Source organism: Muscardinus avellanarius (genome assembly GCF_963383645.1).
Source record: "Muscardinus avellanarius genome assembly, chromosome: 20".
In the NCBI taxonomy this organism is placed as follows: domain Eukaryota; kingdom Metazoa; phylum Chordata; class Mammalia; order Rodentia; family Gliridae; genus Muscardinus; species Muscardinus avellanarius.
Genome location: NC_137806.1, coordinates 20,288,171 through 20,309,154, shown reverse-complemented (window position 1 = coordinate 20,309,154; position 20,984 = coordinate 20,288,171). Strand labels below are relative to the sequence as shown.

At 45.3% G+C, this 20,984-nt stretch overlaps 1 protein-coding gene across 1 annotated transcript in view; it reads left to right on the top strand.

Moving 5' to 3' along the window:
• The window catches only part of DHTKD1 (dehydrogenase E1 and transketolase domain containing 1), a gene marked incomplete at both ends in the record, with an annotated part of 41,357 nt that extends 20,373 nt beyond the window's left edge, over positions 1 to 20,984 (top strand). Inside the window, 9 exons of the mRNA XM_080716936.1 lie at positions 1,305 to 1,389; positions 6,305 to 6,444; positions 8,347 to 8,497; positions 9,786 to 9,892; positions 14,630 to 14,794; positions 16,113 to 16,195; positions 16,942 to 17,111; positions 18,597 to 18,682; positions 20,883 to 20,984. Coding sequence (XP_080573062.1) covers positions 1,305 to 1,389; positions 6,305 to 6,444; positions 8,347 to 8,497; positions 9,786 to 9,892; positions 14,630 to 14,794; positions 16,113 to 16,195; positions 16,942 to 17,111; positions 18,597 to 18,682; positions 20,883 to 20,984 — 1,089 coding nt within the window. The remainder of the gene's footprint in view (positions 1 to 1,304; positions 1,390 to 6,304; positions 6,445 to 8,346; positions 8,498 to 9,785; positions 9,893 to 14,629; positions 14,795 to 16,112; positions 16,196 to 16,941; positions 17,112 to 18,596; positions 18,683 to 20,882) is intronic.

Sequence of the window (20,984 nt, the reverse complement as noted above, 5' to 3'; positions counted from 1 at the left end):
CCTCCTGTCTCAGCCTCCCATGTACTGGGCTTACAAGCGTGCACCTCCATGCCCAGCTTGTCTCGTCTTTCTTAAACTTGGATAAAGCAACTCTTCCCTCTGAATTACTTTAAAACAGTAACGTGAAGCCGGGCGTGGTGGCGCACGCTTGTAATCCCCGCGCTTGGGGGGCTGAGACAGGAGGATCGCGCAGGTTCGAAGCCATCCACGCTGGCTTAAGAGACCAATATAAAATAGGTCTGGGAGTGTAGTCCGGAGGTAGAAGGCCCCTGGGTTCCATCCTCAGTACCACCAAAAAAATAAGATAAAATAAAAAAATAAAACAGTAACATGAATGTGTGTGGGGGTGGTAATAGGGATTGAACCCAGGGGCATTCTACTTCTAAGCTACAACCCAAGCCCTATTTTATTATTTTAATTTTTATTATTTTATTTTATTTTTGCAGTACTGGGGATGGAACCCAGGGGATTCTACCTCTAAGCTATACCCCCATTCCTATTTTTTAGTCTTTTTATTTTTGAAACAGAGTCTCACTGAGTTGCAAAGGGATTTGCTAAGTAGCTGAAGCTGTTCACAAACTGCCATCCTCCGATCTCAGCCTCCCGAATGCTGGGATTACAAGCATGCACCACCATGTCCGGCCTTTAATTTTTTATTTTGAAACACTAAGTTGTGGAGGACCTTGCTTAGTTGCTGCGGCTGACTATGCACCTGTGATCCTCCTGTTTTGGCCTTCTCTGTCCTGGCATTACAGGCATGTGCCACTTTGCCTGGCTTGGCTAGCCCTTTTTGTTTCTTATTTTGGGACAGAATCTTGCTACGTTGCCCAGGCTGGTTTCCATCTTGCAATCCTACTGCCTCAGCCTCTTGATTGCTGGGGTTACAGGTGTGCACCACACTGTCTGGCCCAACATTATTTTTTCATATTTATATTCCTTGCATTAAAGATTTTTAGTTTTCTTTTTTCTCTTTCTTTCCTTCCTTCTTTCTTTTCTTTCTGTTTTTTTTTTTTTTTTTTTTTTTTTTCCGGGTCTGGGCATGAAACCCAGGGGCGTTTGAACTCCAAGCTACACCCCTGCCCTATTTTTTATTCTTTATTATGAAACAGGGTCTCATTGAGTTGCACAGGGCCTCACTAAGTAGCTGAGGCTGTCCGCGAACCAGGATCTTCCTGTCTCAGCCTCCCAAATGCTGGGATTACAAGTGTGCACCACCACGCCTGGTGCATTAAAGTTTTTTAACTCAATGTGAAAAAAGACATGGTCTCATAAAGTTTCTTTTTTCCTCCCCCTCAATTTTACAGTCCAGGATGGAGAAAGTGACGAAAGGAACCAATTTAGACTGGGCCACGGCAGAAACCTTTGCCTTGGGCTCCTTACTTGCTCAAGGTAAGACGTTTCTGTTTAGCTCCGTAGCTGGTAGAGAATGTGCTAAAGAACATCTGTCCCGTGTGACCTCCAGGGTTTTCATCACAACCACCTCCTGCCACTTTCGTTGACTAGAGAGTTTCTAAAACATGCTACAAATAGTATCATCTAACCCCAGTGTAGGTCATGTGGACGGCCTTCATCAGAGTGCAATAGAGCAGGTAGACTTGGAAATCACAGGGCTCGGTGCCTCCTGTATTAAAAAGACAGCTTTCTTGAAAAAATGTAGGGCAGTCGGGCGTGGTGGCGCACGCTTGTAATCCCAACATTTGGGAGGTTGAGACCCGAGGATCACGGTTCACGGACAGCCTCAGTTACTTAGTGAGGCCCTCCGCAACTCAGTGAGACCCTGTTTCAAAATAAAGAATAAAAAATTGGGCAGAGGGTGTAGCTCGGAGGTCAAATGCTCTGGGTTCCATCCCCAGATCCGCCGAGAGAGAGAGAGAGAGAGAGAGAGAGAGAGAGAGAGAGAGAGAGGGGGAGGGAGGGAGGGAGGGAGGGAGGGAGGGAGGGAGGGAGGGAGAGAGAGAGAGAGAGAAAAGAAGAAGAAGAAGAAGAAGAAGAAGAAGAAGAAGAAGAAGAAGAAGAAGAAGAAGAAGAAGAAGAAGAAAGAAATAAATAAATAAATATAGGACAAACTTCTCAAAGGAAGAAGTATAAATGACCAGTAATTATGTGAAAAAATGTTCAATATCTTTAGACACCAGAGAAATGCAGATCAAAACTACAGTGAAGCCGGGTGTGGTGGAACATACCTGTAATTCTAGTACTTGGAAGGCTGAGACAAGAGGATCGCAGGTTTCAGGCCAGCAGGGTATGATAATTTAGTGAGACTCTATTTCAGAATTAAAAATACAATAGGGCTAGGGTTATAGCTCAGATATAGAATGTCTCTGGGTTCAGTCCTTACTATTACTACACAAACACACACACACACACACGCACAACCCCCCAAAAATAGAGCTAACATAGTATCTAGCTATACCACTCCTGGGTATATACCTAAAGGAACTAAAGGTATCATAATACAGAGATACTTGCTTACCCATGTTTTTATTACTACTATTATTATTATTATTATTATTATTATTATTATTACGGTACTGGGGATGAAACCCAGAGGCATTCTACCTCTGAGCTACACCCCCAGCCCTATTTTTAGTCTTTATTTTGAAACACGGTCTCACTGAGTTGCAAAGGGCCTCACTAAGTAGCTGAGGCTGTCCTTGAACCGTGATCCTCCTGTCTCGCTTCCCAAATGCTGGGATTACAAGCCTAGGCCACCACACCCAGCTTCCTATCCTTGTTTATAATGGCACAATTTACAATGGCTATGTTATGGAATCAGCCCAGGTACTTGTCCATCAAAATAAATAAATCTGTAGCTGGGTGTGTAGCGCCTGCTTGTAATTCCAGCATTTGAGAGGCTGAGACAGGAGGATCCTGGTTCGTGGACAGCCTCAGCTACTTAGTGAGGCCCTCTGCAGCTATGATTACAATACTCACAATGGTATAAAAAGAAGTATGTATACAATGTTTGTTCTTGTATTGTTTATTGCCGCAGACTTGGCTCAGTCCAAATGGGGCTCGATTGAATCAAATCTCAGAAAAGATGGGGGAGGATAGAGTGCCTTACTGCAGCCGCTTATCTGCAGTGATCCTTTCCCTTCTAGGAAATAAATTTCTTTAAGTTCCTATTTACGGCGCTTCTGGAAAGAATCTGACATGGATCAATGCTTCTTGTGCAATCGAACACTTTATTCTAGACACAAGATTTTTTATATTTCCCCATTTCCCCGTGATTCCCTAGAAGAAGAGTGCAAACACCCAAAATACAATAGAGAGATACACATGCAAATCACCAACCCTGAATAAGACAAAAGTGAGGCCTGTGACATCACAGGTCCTTGTGATTGAAATCAGTCCCATGACCCCAGGTGGGTCTTGTGTTCCGAGTCAGCCCCTCTGGCCTTGCAGCTGCAGAGGTTTTTAGTGGGCAAGTTCCAGAAGAACAAAAGTCACACCCAAAATCACTTGAAGAATCCAGTTTTTAAGAGTTTTCTTTAACCCTTTCGGAACTTTTATTCCTAGGGCTTAGTCCAATGTCCTTCTCTATCTAGCAACCTCTTTTGAGCTGAATGGGGGACGAAGTCCGAGATTCCAGCTTTCATATATGTAGTTGGCGTAGGGAAATCCGTGTACCTTTATGATGATTTAGAGGATTTTGATGAATGTCTGCTGGATTTTGTCTGCAATACCCTCTGCTTTCTGAAAGCTTAAGCAAGCTCATAACACAGTTTAGCAGGTAAACACCAAGAAATAACATGAAGTTTTTAGATTTAGTTGTCAGATGTACTTCTCTAGCAGCTGAGCACTTTTCCTCAAACGATAGGCTTATTAGAAGCCTATTCCTCTTTTAAAAATCCATTTCCTCACCACACTCCTTCTGTAACCTGCTTTTTATCTTTCTAATTCCTTTCTTTCCCATTTGGGACAATCTTAGGATAAGCTCCTCTTCATACAAAAATGCTTTCTTATTCTCACCATATTTTCTTTCTTTCACATTTACACATCTATTTTATCTGTCCTTTGTTCTGACATAGCTATTTTAACCAGGTGGTGTCGCCCTGTCTGCAGGCAGCGCTATCACTAGGTGCAAGGGTCAAGATTCCTTCTAGCCCTTGGCTCTATTGTACTGGTTAGAATGAAGGTCAAAGATAGGAAGGAGTTCTGCGTTTGTAGTTACTGACTGGAATGCTGCCACTGCATCTAAATTCTAACTAGATTTTATTACCATTTGAACAAAGCCGAGGACGTTGTTTAGAGGCTTAGACAAATTACCAGAAACTTTATTTTCCATGAACTCAGTTTCTCTCACAGTCCCGATCTTACATCACTGGAGCAATTCGTGTGGAGAGTTAAAAGAATCATTACCAAAAGAATAATAGTTATGAAAGAATATCTGAGCGTGGGGGGAGTACTTTTGGCCAGAGACCACACCCTCTCTCGGGGCTTATTTCTCGGTTGAGAATCGCCTATCAGCTGTGTGGGTGGGTTTCCACGCAGATGCCGAGAGGAAGTAGGTCTCGGCAAAGTCTCGGCAGTTTATAATAATAAAAAGGAAAAATTAAATTCTCATCAATGGGAAATTTGTTAAATAAGTAATAGTACTTTGGTACCATGTAATATTAGGCAGCTATATAAGACAAGGCTGTCTATCTAATCATGCAAAAATGCCCCAGATATATCATTTATTGAAAGGTGGCAAATTAATGATCAAAATATATATATATTTTCATAACATGCACATATTTCATATGTTAATATGTATGCATGTAAAACTACACATCAAACTATAAACAGTGGTAACCTCTTATAAAAGAGGGTTATTTTGGTGGCATAGAGTAATGGTTACTTTCATTTTTTTCTTTGTACATTCCTACATTGTTTGGATTATTTATAAAGAATTTGTACTATTTTTATAATTTTTAAAGTAAAAAATACCGTTTCACTTGTTTTTACTTTCTCTTCCTCATACTATCTAAACACAATAAAACCCTTCCCAAATTCCATATGTGCAGAAATCAATAAAATAAAAAGAATGAAAAGTAGGGCTGGTAGAGTAACTCAGAGGTAGAATGCCCCTGGGTTCCATCCCCAGTACTGAAAAAAATAAATTAAAAAGATAAATATGTATACAATGGAGTATTATTTAGCCATAAAGGAGAAACAAAATCATGTCATTTGCAGGAAAATGGATGGACTTGGCGATCATAATGTTAAACAAAATAAGTCAGACTTGGCAAGAAAAGTATCACATATTTTTCCTGGGAAGAATATGTGATATTCACAGGGGAGATGACATGAGGTCGCTGGGAGGTCACTAAAGAAGAGGAGAAGCTTTGGGAGGCTGAGACCGGAGGATCGCGGTTAGAGGCCAGCCTCAGCTACTTAGTGAGGCCCTTTGCAACTCAGTGAGACCGTGTTTCAAAATAAAGAATAAAAAATAGGGCTGGGGTGTAGCTAGGAAGTAGAATGCCCCTGGGTTCCATCCCCAGTACTGCAAAAAAAAAAAAAAAAGAGGAGGAAGAGGAAGAGGAGGAGGAGGGGGAGGAGGAGGAGGAGGGGGAGGAGGAGGAGGAGGGGGAGGAGGAGGGGGAGGAGGAGGAGGGTCAGGGAAGGAAAAGAGAAGAGGAGCAAGAGACTAATGGGGGATAAATATGATAAAAATATGTTTCTTGCATGTATAAAGAGGCCACAATGAAACCCATTATTCTGTATAACTAAAATGCGCTAACAAAAAAATTAGTACGGCAAGTAATGACTTGTTATGGTGTGTGTGTGTGTGTGTGTGTGTGTGTGTGTGTGTGTCTGTGTGTGTCTGTGTGTGTGTCTGTGTGTGTATGTGTGTGTGTGTCTGTGTGTGTGTCTGTGTGTGTGTGTGTGTGTGTGTGTGTGTGTGTGTGTGTGTGTCTGAACCCAGGAGCACTCTACTTCCGAGCTATTTAATTTATTTTTTTACTCTGGAACAGGATCTCACCGAGTTGCCCAGGCAGGCCTCGCACCTTCCATCCTCCTGTCTCAGCCTTTCAAGTACCGGGGTTATCGGGCACGCACCACCATGCCTGGCAGGGTAAGGAGGATCCATGATCCTCAGGAAGATTCTCAGGATGAGGCGATGTGTGAGAATTCCGGCAGCCGCAAGCTAAACCTGGGGATTGCTTGACTCTGGGAGTGCAAGGCCAGCCTGGGCAACGTGGCAAGTCTCTGTTTCAAAGGTTAAAAAAAACGATTTCAAAGTCAGCAGGCCCTGCGATTACTGGTTATTCATGAGGATCTGGCTTTTTATTTTTTCTTTTCTTGTCTGCTTCTTAAGGTTTTAACGTCCGTCTGAGTGGCCAGGACGTGGGTCGTGGAACTTTTAGCCAAAGGCACGCCATGGTGGTTTGCCAAGAGACCGACGACACCTACATCCCTTTGAACCATATGGATCCTAATCAGAAGGGGTTTCTGGAGGTAGGGTGTTTCAGTAGCTACTATAGAAAGCCCAGATACCAATTATTACAGCTCCAGGACTCTCAAAGCAACCCAAAACAGATGAAACAACTTTCGGTTCAGTATTCTTTGAAATTAAGGAGTGCTGAGTGGGTAGACAATATAGGTCTGTAAGTCTGGAATAGAATAATAGACCAGAGAGTAGACAAGAGCTATTTTACTCTGGATACTTATCTGTAATCACATAACTGTCAAATAAGTTTGCGTTTTGTGACTTCAAAATCGGTAGTATAATCTGCATATTGTTGTCATTCATAAAAGGCCCTCAGAATTGTGGGTAGTAAGCCAATTTCTTGTCTACCTAAAAAATCAAAGCAAAACAACAAGCCCCCGCCTTGTTCCCCAAGCTTACCTGTTCCTAAGCGTGAGTGGGCATTTCTGTGTGCTAATCTTTCTGCTGTTCTCTTAAGCTTCCTTTTTACAAAATTTCTTTATTTTGGTACTGGGGATTGAACCCAGGAGCAATCTATCTACAAACTGTATCGCCACAAGTTTTCTTTTTCTCTTTTTCTTTTCTTTTCTTTTTTTCAATACTGGGGATGGAACCTAGGGGTATAGTACCTCCGAGCTATAGCCCCAGCCTTATTTTTTTTTTTTTTTTTAGTCTTTTTATTTTTGAAACAGGGTCTCACTGAGTTGCGAAGGGCCTAAGTAGCTGAGGCTGTCTGCGAACCATGATCCTCCAGTCTCCGCCTCTTGAATGCTGGGATTCGTTTTTTATTTTAAAACAGGAACTCACTACGTTGAGTTTCTTACTAAGTTGCTGAGGCTGACCTCAAACTTGGGATCCTCCTATCTCAACCTCCCAAATACAGGTGTGTACCACCACATCCAGCTATCCTGTTGCATTTAACTCTCATTTTTTCTTGAGCTTCTCAGAGATTTTTATTCTGTTTTATTTATCTCAACATAGCATGGTTGTTCTTTATATTTATTTATTTATTTATTTAAATTTTGTGTGGTATGGAGGATTTGGGGTAACCCAGGGGCATTCCGCCTCTGAGCTAAACTCTCAGCCCTATTTTAATTTTTAGTTTGAATTAGAGTCTTACTAACTTGCAGAGGGCCTTGCTAAGTGGCTGAGGCTGGCCATGAACCTGTGACCCTCCCGTCTCAGCCTCCCAAGTACCGTGGTTACAGGAGTGTGGCACCATGCCCTGCATGCTTGCTCTTTTGACTTATGAAAATATGATGTTAGGATAATGGATTCTAACCAAAGATAGGCTTTTTTATTTTTGTAACATTTTCATTTTTTTTCAGTACTGGGGATTGAACCCAGGAGAATTCTACTTCCAAGCTACACCCCTAGCCCTATTTCTTATTCTTAATTTTGAAACAGGGTCTCACTAAGTTTTGGAGGGCCTCACTAAGTAGCTGAGGCTGGCTACAAACCTACAACCCTCCTCAGCCCTGTCTCAGCACCCCAGATGCCGGGATCACAAGCATGCACCACCATGCACCTGTCTCAGCCCCCCGAATGCCGGGATCACAAGCATGCACCACCATGCCTGGCTTCCAGCTTTGTTTTAATGACATTCTTTAGCAAGCTTGCATGGCACAGTTTTACTCTCTGCTCCAAAACGAGGTCATCAGAGAAGTATATTGCTTATCCTTGAAGAAAAATCTTAATGCCTATATTCTAATCTCTTTTTCTTCTCCTCTCTTTGCCCCAACTTTCCCCAAATGCACCCCTGGTAGCGAGCAGTAAATAGATCTCCTTTCGCCCAGAAATACGGTGAGCAGTGAGAGCAAAGCTCGCGTCTCTGCCCTCCGCCCTTGAGAGGTGTGAGTAAGTGCTTGACCTCTCCGGCCCGTCACGCGTCCCCGTGCATTGCGGCGTGTGCTTCTCTCCCTTGGGATCAGGTCAGCAACAGCCCCCTGTCGGAAGAGGCCGTCCTGGGGTTTGAGTACGGGATGAGCATTGAGAGCCCGAAGCTGCTGCCCATCTGGGAGGCTCAGTTTGGGGATTTCTTCAATGGCGCCCAGATCATCTTCGACACGTTCATCTCTGGAGGTTGGTGTCAGCGTGTGGCTGGGTGATGGATGCGTGGCTCTGGCCTCACAGGGACAAATAGATGAACAGGGGACCCTGCTGCTGCGGAGACTCCTGTGTGCACAGCATCTCCAGAGACTTGGGGCATCATCCTGTTATCCACCAGGATGGGGCAGCTGGCAACAGCTTAACAGGCGCTGGGCAGAGCAGCCTGGCTCCCTGTCAGCAGGCGGTGGGGGCATCGCCTTTAGGGGGAGCGATGTCCCTGCAGCTCCTGGGCTGGCTGACTTCCGTGCATCCTTGGGGGGTACGGAGTGACTAACCATAGCATGAGTAGCCGCCAGGCAATGGTGACACAGGGAGGCTTCGTGATGAGTCAAGCGTCTGAAAGTCGAAAGTTTAAAAGCAATACCTGCTCACTGTGAAACTGCAGTGTGTGTGAAGAAAATCCCAAGTCTCTTACTGGGTGCCACTATTAGATTTTTGTTTGTTTGTTTGTTTTTGCAGTACTAGGGATGGAACCCAGGGGCATTCTACTTCCAAGGTACGCCCCCAGCCCTATTTTTTATTCTTTATTTTGAAACAGGGTCTCACTGAGTTGCAGAGGGCCTCACTAAGGAGCTGAGGCTGGCTGCAAACTGCGCCCCTCCTGTCTCGCCTCCCAAATGCTGGGACTACATGCACGTGTCACCATGCCTGGCATTCTCTGTAACTCTTTGGTTGAGAGGAAGAGAAGAGAATGAGGAACCTGGCCTTCAGGCATGTCTAGAGCCTGTTCTAAAGTGTCTGCTGCCCACTCTTTGAGGAGAGTGGCCTAGGTTGTCAGCTGTGCTCTGAGGAAAATCGTGATGTCCATTCTTGCCAAGAGTTCTGTGTGTTGAAATTAGACTGGCATATGCTATCCAGGAAGCCAGATAGTGATTTCTGAGTTTGTTTTCTACACACTGAAGCCCCGGGGTGACGGTGTTAGGAAATGCATGTCATTAGCCAGGTGCAGTCGTGCACACCTGTAATCCTAGTACTTCAGAGGCTGAGACAGGAGGAGCGCAGGCTCTGAGACAGCTTCAGCAATTTAGCAAGGCCCTCAGCAACTTAGTGAGACCCTGTTTCAAAACATAAAATAAAATAAAACAGAGTTGGGGTGTAGCTCAGGGGTTGAATGCCCCTGCGTTCAATCCCCAGTAGCACACACATACACACAGCATATAATGAAAACGGGCATCAGGCCCCAAACCTTTGCTTCACCCCCATGTCCTGTCGCCTGTTCCGACCTGCTCCGGTGCTCTCACTCCCCCGCATGCTTTTCCAGGGGAGGCCAAGTGGCTCCTGCAGAGTGGCATCGTGATCCTCCTTCCGCACGGCTACGACGGGGCGGGGCCAGACCACTCGTCCTGCCGCTTGGAGAGATTCTTGCAGGTATGCGGAGCCCCTTACCAGGGGCGGTTTCCTGCTTCCTAGGTGCTTTGAAGCAGCGCCGCCTCCTGGACGAGTGTAGCTTCATGGTAGAGTGCTTGCCCAGCGTGTGCAACTATTAGAACACAGGAACAGACATGAAAGTACCGCCTGTTGATAGCTTCCCATGCACCATGAGGTGTCAGGTATTGTAGTAACTGAATGGAACATATTTGATGCAATAGTGATATTCCTAGGAAACTGACTACCTCAACTAGGATTAGAGTGTTGTCGATTAAAATGGTTCCCACAGCCCGAGAGTAGGGGTTCCTATGCTAGGCTAATCATCAGAATCCCGTAGGGTGCTTATTATTATTTTTTTTAATAACCAGATGGAGGGTCGGGCGTGGTGGCGCACGCTTGTCATCCCCGCACTTGGGAGGCGGAGGCAGGAGGATCGCGCAGGTTGGAAGCCAGCCGCACGCGCTGGCTTAGGAGACCCTGTTTCCAAATAAAAATGTAAAAATAGGTCTGGGAGTGTAGCCCGGAGGTAGAGGGCTTCCAGGAACCCCAGTACCACCAAAAAATAAATAAATAAAATAAATAAAATAAACAGATGGATGCAGGGATCAACCCTGGGGCAGATGCTCAGAAGCGGGGCCTAGGAATCTGCATTTTTACTTTAAAATCTACTTTTTTCTGCACTGATAGTATTTTTATAAAACTATTCTGATCACAGCTGGGCGTGGTGGCGCACGCTTGTAATCCCCGCACTTGGGAGGCTGAGACAGGAGGATCGTGCAAGTTCGAAGCCAACCTCAGCTACTTAGTGAGGCTCTCAGCAACTTAGTGAGACCCTGTTTCCAAATAAAATATAAAAAAAGGTCTGGGAGTATAGCCCGGAGGTAGAAAGCCTCTGGGTTCCATCCCCCAGTACCACCAAATAAAATAAAATAAAATAAAACTATTCTGATCACTAAAATATCTTAGACAGATGTGGTGGTTCACATTTGTAATCTTGTACTTGGGAGGCTGAGACAGGAGGATCACAGGTTCGAGGTCAGCCCTAGTAATTTAGCCAGACTCTTAGCAACCTAGGGAGACCTTCTTTCAAAGTGAAAAAGTAGAAAGGGCCGGCAGTGTAGCTTGGAGGTGGAATGCCCTGGACTCGATTCCCTGTACCAAAAAGGAAAAGCAACAAACAAAAAATAACAGTTGTTGGAGGACACGAGTTAATAAAGGAACCAAGCCAGGTTATTGAAAGGACCATCTACATACGTGTGAAAAATGTTAGAATACCACACCTGCCTCATGGGACTATGCCGAGGCATACAGAGTCAATACGTGAAAACTGCTTAGGATAATAATTGCTACTTGTGTGTGTCTACTTTTTGTCATTATTTTTATTTTTTTTTGGCAATACTGGGGATTGGAGCCAGGGTTGCTTTTCCACAGAGCTACAGCCCCAGACTGCTTTAAAATTTTTTTTTTTTTTTTTTTTTTTTTGGTGGTACTGGGGTTCCTGGAAACCCTTCTACCTCCGGGCTACACTCCAAGATCTTTTTTTTTTTTTTTATAGTTTTATTTGGAAACAGGGTCTCTTAAGCCAGCAAGACTGGCTTCGAACCTGTGTGATCCTCCTGTCTCTGCCTTCCAAGCGCGGGGATGACAAGCGTGCGCCACCACACCCAGCCTGCTTTTAAATTTTGAAGCAGAGTCTAACTACATTATGGAGGCTGGCCTCGAAGCTGCAGTACTCTTGCCCCAGCCTCCTGAGTAGTTGGGACTCTAGATGCCACTGCCCCAGCTCTTATTACTACGCTGTGTGTGGGGGGTACTGGGCACCGAGCTTAGGGCATTCCACCTCTGAGCTCCGCCTCCAGTCCTTTTCAATTTTTTTGAAATAGCATCTCACTAAGTTGCTGAGGCTGCTCCCGAACCTGTGAGCCTCCTGTCTCAGCTTCTCAAGTGACTTGGGAGTACAGGCGTGTACCACCACACCCGGCAATTTTTTTTGTTATCATTATTTCACCAGCCTCACTGTGATAATCTCAAGCCCCTTGTTTCTGCCACTAATGCTATTTTCAGCTCTGCACGAGGTTTAGTGTAAGTGCTTAGAAGAGGCTGCTGTTTTCTCCAAGTGTTTGCTCAGCTCGTCTGCTTTCGCTGTGATTATTTCAAGCTCTTTGTTCCAGCCATTTTCAGGATTCTTGGTACTCTCCGTTCCGCTCCCGATGGATGGTTCTTGTTTACTTATTAGATCTGAAATGGCAGAGTTGGATTCTTGCTTTGTTTTCTCAGCACTGTGCTCCCCTTTCTTATGTAATTTTTAATGCTTTTATTGGTGCATTATAATCTGACATCTTAATGTAGTTCATAGTTTTGTTTTGTTTTGTTTGTGGTACTGGGGATGGAACCCAGGGTCTTTCTACCTCTGAGCTACACCCCCAGCCCTATTATTATTATTATTATTATTATTATTTTTTTTTTTTTTTTTGGTGGTGGTACTGGCATTCCTGGAAGCCCTTCTACCTCCGGGCTACACTCCCAGACCTATTTTTACATTTTTATTTGGAAACAGGGTCTCCTAAGCCAGCGCGCGCGGCTGGCTTCGAACCTGCGCGATCCTCCTGTCTCTGTCTCCCAAGTGTGGGGATTACAAGCGTGCACCACGCCCGGCCCCGGCCCTATTTTTTATTCTTTATTTTGAAACAGGGTCTCACTGAGTTGCAGAGGGCCTCATTACTAAGTAGCTGAAGCTGTCCTTGAACCACAATTCTCCTGTCTCAGCCTCCCAAATGCTGGGTTTACAAGTGTGCACCACTACGCCGGGCTAGTTCCCATTTTTTTTTTAATGTGATTCTGTTTTAATCTCTTTAGAACTCACTTTATGTGCTAAGTTCCTTTCCTTTTTCTTCCACTTGTATGAAGCTATTTCGCTACGTCATTTCATTTCATTTTGGTTTTGGTTATTTACCACATGTCTTTAAAGACCAGATAGTTTCTCCACCAGGATGTCGGTGAACTCCTTAGGTATCCTGCGCGTGTTTGCTACCAGCTGACCTTGGAACAACAGCCGAGCACTCACTCCAGGTTTTAGAACCAAGAGATGCACGGGCGTGGTGGCGCACGCTTGTAATCCCAGCACTTGGGAGGCTGAGACAGGAGGATCCCGCAGGTTCGCAGCCAGCCTCAGCTACTTAGTGAGGCTCTCAGCTACTTAGTGAGACCCTGTTTCCAAATAAAATATAAAAAAATTGGTCTAGGAGTATAGCCCGGAGGTAGAAAAGCCCCTGGATTTCATCCTCAGAACCACACACACACAAACACACACACAATAGAACCAAGAGATGGGAATGGGAGGGGAGAAGTCTGTAGGATTGAGAGTCTTCTTGCCAAAGTCTTGCCTCTCTTCTGAGATTCAATAACTAACTCCCACATGCCTATAATTCCAGGGACTTGGCAGGAAGATCGCATGCATGGGGCCAGTCTGAACAAATGAGTGAGACCCTGTCTCAAAATGAATAAAAAAAAGTTTTGTTTTGTTTTTTTAAGCTGAGGATGCTCAGTATGGAGATCACTCCTCTTATCCCAGTACTTAGGAGGCTGATGATGTGTATCTCAGCAACTTACCATGACCCTGTTGCAAAATAAAAATAAAATAGGGCTGGGGGTCTATCTGAGACATAGGGTGAGTGCCCTGGGTTCAATTCTGCGCGCGTGCGTGTGCGTGTGTGTGTGTGTGTGTGTGTGTGTGTGTGTTACTGGTAATTAAACCCAGGGTGTTCTGCCTCTAAACTACATGCCCAGCCTACACACACACACACACACACACACACACACACACACACACCCAACTCACCACAAGAGTCCACCTCCCCACTCCTTGGGACACAGGTGGACATCATTTATAGCAGGTGTGAAGTGAGCCCTGCAGGGATTCTCTAGAATTTCTGGCTCCCAGATGCCACTCATTCCTGCTCTGGGGGTCTGAGGATGTTCTCTGCTCTGCTTCTCCCGCCCTCACTTCCGGAGTGGGGCGAGGAGCCACGCTCCAGCTCCCTGTCACACCAGGATCTCCTGAGGCTCATTTCTCGTTCTCCACTTTTCAGCCTTGTTAGCTGCATTTGGTTTTGCTTTTGCCTTTAAACACATATGTGCCGACCCTAGAGATTTGCTTATTTATAAGGAGGAGGAGTTTCTCACAGTGCTTTCTTCTACCCCCTCAACCCCACAGAAACCTGTGTGTGTGTGTGTGTGTGTGTGTGTGTGTGTCGAACCCAGGGCCATTCTACCTCTGAGCTACTCCCCAGCCCTATTATACTTTTTATTTGGAAACAGGGTTTTGCTGAGTTGCTGAGAGCCTCACTAAGTTGCTGAGGCTGGCTACGAACCTTCGATCCTCCCGTCTCAGCCTCCCACGTACTGGGATTACAAGCATGGGCCACTAAGCCTGGCTCTGAATCTGTGTTTTTTAAAAAGTCCTCCCTAGATGATTTTTGCCTTCAGCTGTATCTAGGAAGAGCTGTGTTAGATGACACAGACTGGCCCAAGGAACCGGACACCAGGGCTCTTTGTGGTTACTACTTCACAGATCATGCATTTGCCTTCTGGCATTTTTGTACCATGGAGAAAAGTGTCTTTCACTGATTGAGAGCACGTGTGCACCTCTTTGCACGTGTGCACCTCTTTGGCTAGCCTGTTGCCTTTGTGATTGGTAGATAACTCGAACATCCTTCTTGCTTCCCATTTCTCACCCAGATGTGTGACAGCACAGAGGAGGGCGTGGATGGAGACACGGTGAACATGTTTGTGGTCCACCCGACTACCCCCGCACAGTATTTCCACTTGCTTAGAAGACAGATGGTCCGGAACTTCAGGAAACCCCTCATAGTTGCTTCTCCCAAGATGTTACTCAGGTTCCCTGTAAGTAGGAAAGGCTGTGAATAAGCCTTCCTCCTCTTTTTGTGTTCGAGTTTTCTTTCTTTTCTGTATCTAATGATATTTTCCAAATACAGAAGCATAGTTTTAGTTTGAATTGACTTAGCTGCTCTCATATTTTGCGAGCCTTTTTTTTTTTTTATGGTACTGGGGACGGAACCCAGGGGCATTCGACCTCTGAGCTGCACCCCCAGCCCTATTTTTTTTTTTTTTTCGGGTCTGGGGATGGAACCCAGGGGCATTCGACCTCCGAGCTGCACCCCCTGCCCTATTTTTTATTCTCTATTTTTGAAACAGGGTTTCACTGAGTTGCAATAGGCCTCACTAAGTAGTAGCTGAGGCTGGCCATGAGCTGTGATCCTCCTGTCTCAGCCTCCTGACTGCTGGGATTACAAGTGTGTGCCACCATGCCTGACTTTTTTGAACCTTTTAAGAGTAATTGGAGGAGGACGAGATAGGATTGTAGGTTTGAGGCCAGCCTCAGCAATTTAGCGAGACCCTTAGCAATTTAGCCAGCCCCTATCTCCAAACAAAAAAATAGAACAGGGTTGGAAGTATAGCTCAGTGGTGGAATGCTCCTGGATTCAAATCCTAGTATGAAAGAAAAGATAAAAGAAAGAAGAGAGAGAGAGAAGAATGAAAAGTTAAATATAGTTAGCTTTTCATTTCCATTGTAGTAAGGGACATGGATAGCAGATATCATGACATTGGTATCCTAATTTGAGCAGATAATAACATTAGAAAAAATTTTGAAATTCAAATGATCTAAGCAGTTCTAAACAGGTGGTAGTGCTGGAGACCAAAGCTAGGAACCCCTGCATGCTGGGCACTCTACTTCTCAGCTGCATCCTCAGTCCGGACTTTTTTTGCTTTATCATGTTAAACTCCTGTTTCAGTAAGCATAAATATCACAGTAGTGTAGTTTATTGTTACATTTTTTTGTTTTAGTTTTTTTTCAGTACTAGGGATTCAATCCAGGGGTGATCTAGCACTGATCTATAGCCCTAGTTATAGATAGTCCTTTTTATTTATTTTATTTTTTTATTTTTTGGTGGTACTGGGGGTGGAACCCAGAGGCTTTTTACCTCCGGGCTATCCTCCCAGACCCATTTTTATATATATTTTTTGGAAGGATACAGAGTTGATATTTTGGGGGAAAGAGACCTATTTCACAATACATGTGCTTCCTTGCAGCCCTCGGCTACAATTTCAGTGCTATTTGTCGTCAAAATCGCCCTGGAGTTAAGGCCACGTCCCTTCTCCACGGCGTGGCTGGTCCATGGTGGCTCTTTCTCTCCCTCAGGCAGCTGTGTCGACTCTTCAGGAAATGGCCCCAGGGACAACGTTCAGACCTGTCATCGGCGACTCCTCTGCGGATCCCCAAAAGTGATTGTCTTTCTGTGGCACTGGGGATCGGATCAAGGGACGCTGTGCCTCTGAGCTGCACCCCCAGGCCTGTTTGATTTCTTATTTTCAAACAAGGTCTCACTAAGTTGCAGAGGGCCTTGCTAAGTTGCGGAGGCTGGCCGCGAACCTGTGACCCTCCCGTCTCAGCCTCCCAAGGCATGCACCACCACTCCCGGCTTAGGAAAGTGATTTGATGGGTTTTTCGGTTTTTGTACAAGGGGTAGAAGAAATCTGAGTGAAACGCTCAGCGCTCTGTCACTGAGAGACCCCTGCCCACCCTCATGGCAACTCTTTGAGGCGGTGAGTGGGGCTGAGCGGGCCTGGAGGCCTGAGCTCTGGGGCGTGTTGCTAAAGGACACCGGGTGGCGCAACAGCCACTGAACTGACCTAGACAGTCCCCAACTCTGTCAGTGACGCGTTGAAATGAAGTCTCCCCAGTCTCCCCTCTCTTCTTACACAATCCCCCCCCCCCCATGCAGTACTGGGGACTGAACTCAGGAGTGGTCTGTCTCTGAGCTGCATCCCAACTCTATTTTATTTTTTATTTTGAAAAAGGGTCTCGCTAGGTTGCTGAGAATCTTGCTCTGTTGTCGAGGCTAGCCTCAAACTTGCAATCCTCCCATCTCAGCCTCCCCAGTACTGGGATTACAGGTAGGTGCTATGGTGCTCACACGGTTCTTGAGAGAATTTCTTCTTCACCCCGTTGCCCCCTTTCTCCTCAATAGTGTGAAGACCCTCATCTTCTGCTGTGGCAAACATTTCTACGCCCTGCTGAAGCAGAGAGAGTCCCTGGGGGCCAGGAAGCGCGACTTCGCCATCATTCGCATAGAGGAACTTTGCCCTTTTCCGCTGGATTCGCTGCAACAAGAGATGAGCAAATACAGACACGTCACAGGCAAAGCCCTGCTCTTACCTTTTACATGCCTGAAGCCCGTTTTACCATTAAACTATTTTATATTTTTTGCTGTACTAGAGATTGAACCCAGGGATATTCTACCTCCGAGCTAAACCTTCAGCCCTATTTTTTTATTCTTTATTTTTTTAAATTTATTTAATTTTTTTTTGTGGTACTGGGGTTCCTGGAAGCCCTTCTATCTCCGGGCTACGCTCCCAGACCTATTTTTTATATTTTTGAAACAGGGTCTCTTACGCCAGCGCGGCTGGCTTCGAACCTGCGCGATCCTCCTGTCTCCGCCTCCCAAGCGCGGGGATTGCAAGCGTGCGCCACCGCGCCCGGCCTTTTATTCTTTATTTCGAAACAAGTTCTCACTAAGTTGCAGAAGGCCTCACTAAGTAGCGGAGGTTGTCTGCGAACCGTGGTCCTCCTGTCTCAGCCTTCCAAATGGTGGGACTATAAGCGTGCGCCACCACGCCTGGCTATTCATAGTATTTTATTTATTTATTTATTTTTATTAAAGAAAGGCAGACTGCCACGTGCAGCGCCTCATGTGGATGTGTCTGGAGTCTTGGCAGCTTGACTACCCTACCTATCAGTGCTATACTATAATTTGGTATAATTATAAATATGCTATAATTATAAAACACAAGCCTTTCCATAATTAGGGCTAAGTTCGGTTTGTGGCACATACCCAGCTGATCAAAGTGAGCAGATCCCAAGTGCTCTCCTAAAACAGAGACAGTGGGGATAACTACAGGCCGATCCACGTGGCCGCGGGGACATTTCACAACACAGCCATCTATCAAAGTAAATAACCCAGGTGGATTATGCCTGGCTTAGTGGCACAGGCCTATAATCCCAGTACTTGGGAGGCTGAGACAGGAGGATGGAAGGTTAGAAGCCAGCCTCAACAAGTAGTGAGACACTCATCAACCGAGTGAGACCCTGTTTCAAAATTATAATAAAATAGGACTGGGTGTATAGTTCAGAGTGTGGTTGCCAGTGGTTGGGTCTGGGAGAAGAAACTGTCCGCGAAGGGACAGGATGAGGAAATTTAGGGCACTGGCGGAGGAGTTTTCTATCATGATTTTGATGGTAGATGTGTGACTGTCGGGGGGAAAAAACAGGTAACACGCTGCCATCCTGGAAGAGCTTTTTGTTTTTTTTTTTGTGGTATGGGGGGTGGAACCCAGGGGCTTTCTACCTCCGGGCTATACTCCCAGCCCTATTTTATACTTTATTTGGAAACAGGGTTTCACTGAGTTGCTGAGAGCCTCACTAAGTAGCTGAGGCTGGCTTCGAACCCGTGCGATCCTCCTGTCTCAGCCTCCCAAGCGTTGAGATTACAAGCGTGCGCCACCACGCCCAGCTGGAAGAGCATTTTTAAATTGAGGTTGGACATCTATCTATCCAGCCACTCATTCTCATTCTTTTGGTATCTATGTTTACTTAAGGCGCTAAAATGAATTTCTGTTTTTACAGATCATATTTGGAGTCAGGAGGAGCCTCAGAACATGGGTCCATGGTTCTTTGTTTCGCCAAGGTTTGAAAAGCAACTAGCCTGCAAGGTAATAGCTCTTTCTCTCTTGTAGTGTGTGTGTGTGTGTGTGTGTGTGTGTGTGTGTGTGTGTGTGTGTGTGTTTTCTGGAGTACAAACAGATGAGTTTATTCTTATTACCAATCCAATTCTTTAAAGATAAAATAAAGTATCCAGGTATGGTGGCACATTCCTATAATCCCATAAGGTGAGATAGAGAGGATGGCAGGTTTAAAGCCAGCCATAGTAATTTAGTGAGGTTGTCAGCAAATTAGCGAGACCCTGTTTCCAATAAAAAATAAAATAGGGTCAGGCCTGGTGTTGCACACTTGTCATCCCAGCATTCGTGAGGTTGAGACTGGAGGATCATGGTTTGCCGACAGCCTCAGCTACTTAGTGAGACCCTGTCTCAAAATAAAGAATAAAATGGGCAGGGGGTATATCTTAGAGGTCAAATGCCCCTGGGTTCCATCCCCAGACCCGCTAAATAAATAAATAAATAAATAAATAAATAAATAAGGTTGAGAAGATGTAGCTTGGAAGTAGAATGTCCCTGGATTTAATCCCCAGAAACACACACACACACACACACACACACACACACACACACACACAGAAAATATAAAGCTGGGTACGGTGTTACAGGCTTTTGACCCTAGTACTTGAGAGGCTGAGATAGGAGGATTGCAGGTTGGGAGGCCAGCCTCAGCAACCTAGTGATACCCTCCACAACTTAGTGAGATGCTCTTTCAAAATAAAAAATAAAAAGAGAGCTGGGGGTGTAGTTCAGAGGTAGAATGCCCCTAGGTTCAACCTTCAGTACCACAAAAGGAAAAAAATAAAAATAAAAAGACCTATATTTTATATTTTATTTGGAAACAGGGTCTCTTAAGCCAGCGCGGCTGGCTTCGAACCTGCGACTTTATCCTTTATCCTTTATTTTGAAACAGGGCTTTATCCTTTATTTTGAAACAGGGTCTCACTAAATTGTGGAAGGCCTCACAATTTGAAACCATTTGATTATCATTTTGGTGTTCAAAAAGCTTTGGATTTCAGAGCATTTCATGTTTTGGATTAACGATGGATGCGCAACCTATAATATGTGAAAAAAAGAAGTGGGTATTCTGCGACAAGTAAAAGCCTTTACCTGTCTGCTCCCTTTCCCACTACCCCTGACCCTCGGCAGGTCTTGTCCGAGCGCTGGAGAAGCAGAACCATGAGTAGCTTGTTTTACAGTACAGCACCAGCCCGCTGTGGCAGTGAACCTGTGCTTCCAGGTTCTTGGAGACCAAGGTCGGAGGATCACTTGAGCACAAGGTCAAGGCCAGCTTGGGTGACATAGCAAGAGCCCCTTAAGAAAGAAAAAGCCGGGTGGTGGGCACGCTTGTAATTCCCGTGCTAGGGAGGCGGAGACAGGAGGATCACGCAGGTTCGAAGCCAGCCGCGCTGGCTTAAGAGACCCTGTTTCCAAATAAAAAATATAAAATAGGTCTGGGAGTGTAGCCCAGAGGTAGAAGGGTTCCATCCCCAGGAACCCCCTCAAAAAAGAAAGAAAAAGCCAAGACACAGTGGCACATCCTGTGGTCCTAGTGCTTAGGAGGCTGAGACAGAAGGACTGCAGCTTTGAGGCAGCCTAAGCAATTTAGGGAGGCTCTAAGCGACTTAGACCCTGTTTCAAAATAAAAAATAAAAAGTGCTGGGGGTGGACCTCAGGTAGAGCACCTCTGGATTTCATCTCTAGTGCCCCAACACAAAAGCAAAATGTAAACAAATGTAGTCTGGGACTAGATACACTCCATTAACATGCTCTAGGCCCATTTGCAAACTTGGTGTACTTCAATGGCTGACACGCGTCTTGTTTTCCCCCAGCAAAGGAAAAACAACCAGAAGATGAGCTGTTTGATTCACTCGTTTATACTAGTTTGCTGGGCTCAAATCTTTTCAAATGTAGATAGTCCTAATTAAGGCAACTCTACAGCTCAAACCAGTGGATGATTCCTGAAGAATAGAACAAACTTCACAGCTGGTTTCACACCTATCATGCCTGAAATGTAGTTGGTTGTTCTTGGTAACTGTACTTCCCTCTAATCTATTCTTTATAAATCATTATTTCTCCGGAAAGGTGATTTATGTTTCAATGAGCTGAGATAAATACACGCCCTTTCTTGGTGGGACTAAGCAGCGTTCAGTCCTCACAATGTCCCTTCATCTCTCCTCTGCTCCAATGACAGCTCCGTCTGGTGAGCAGACCCCCCTTGCCGGCACCCGCGGTGGGGATTGGCACAGTGCACCAGAAGCAACACGAAGACGTCCTCGCCAAGACCTTCGCTTGA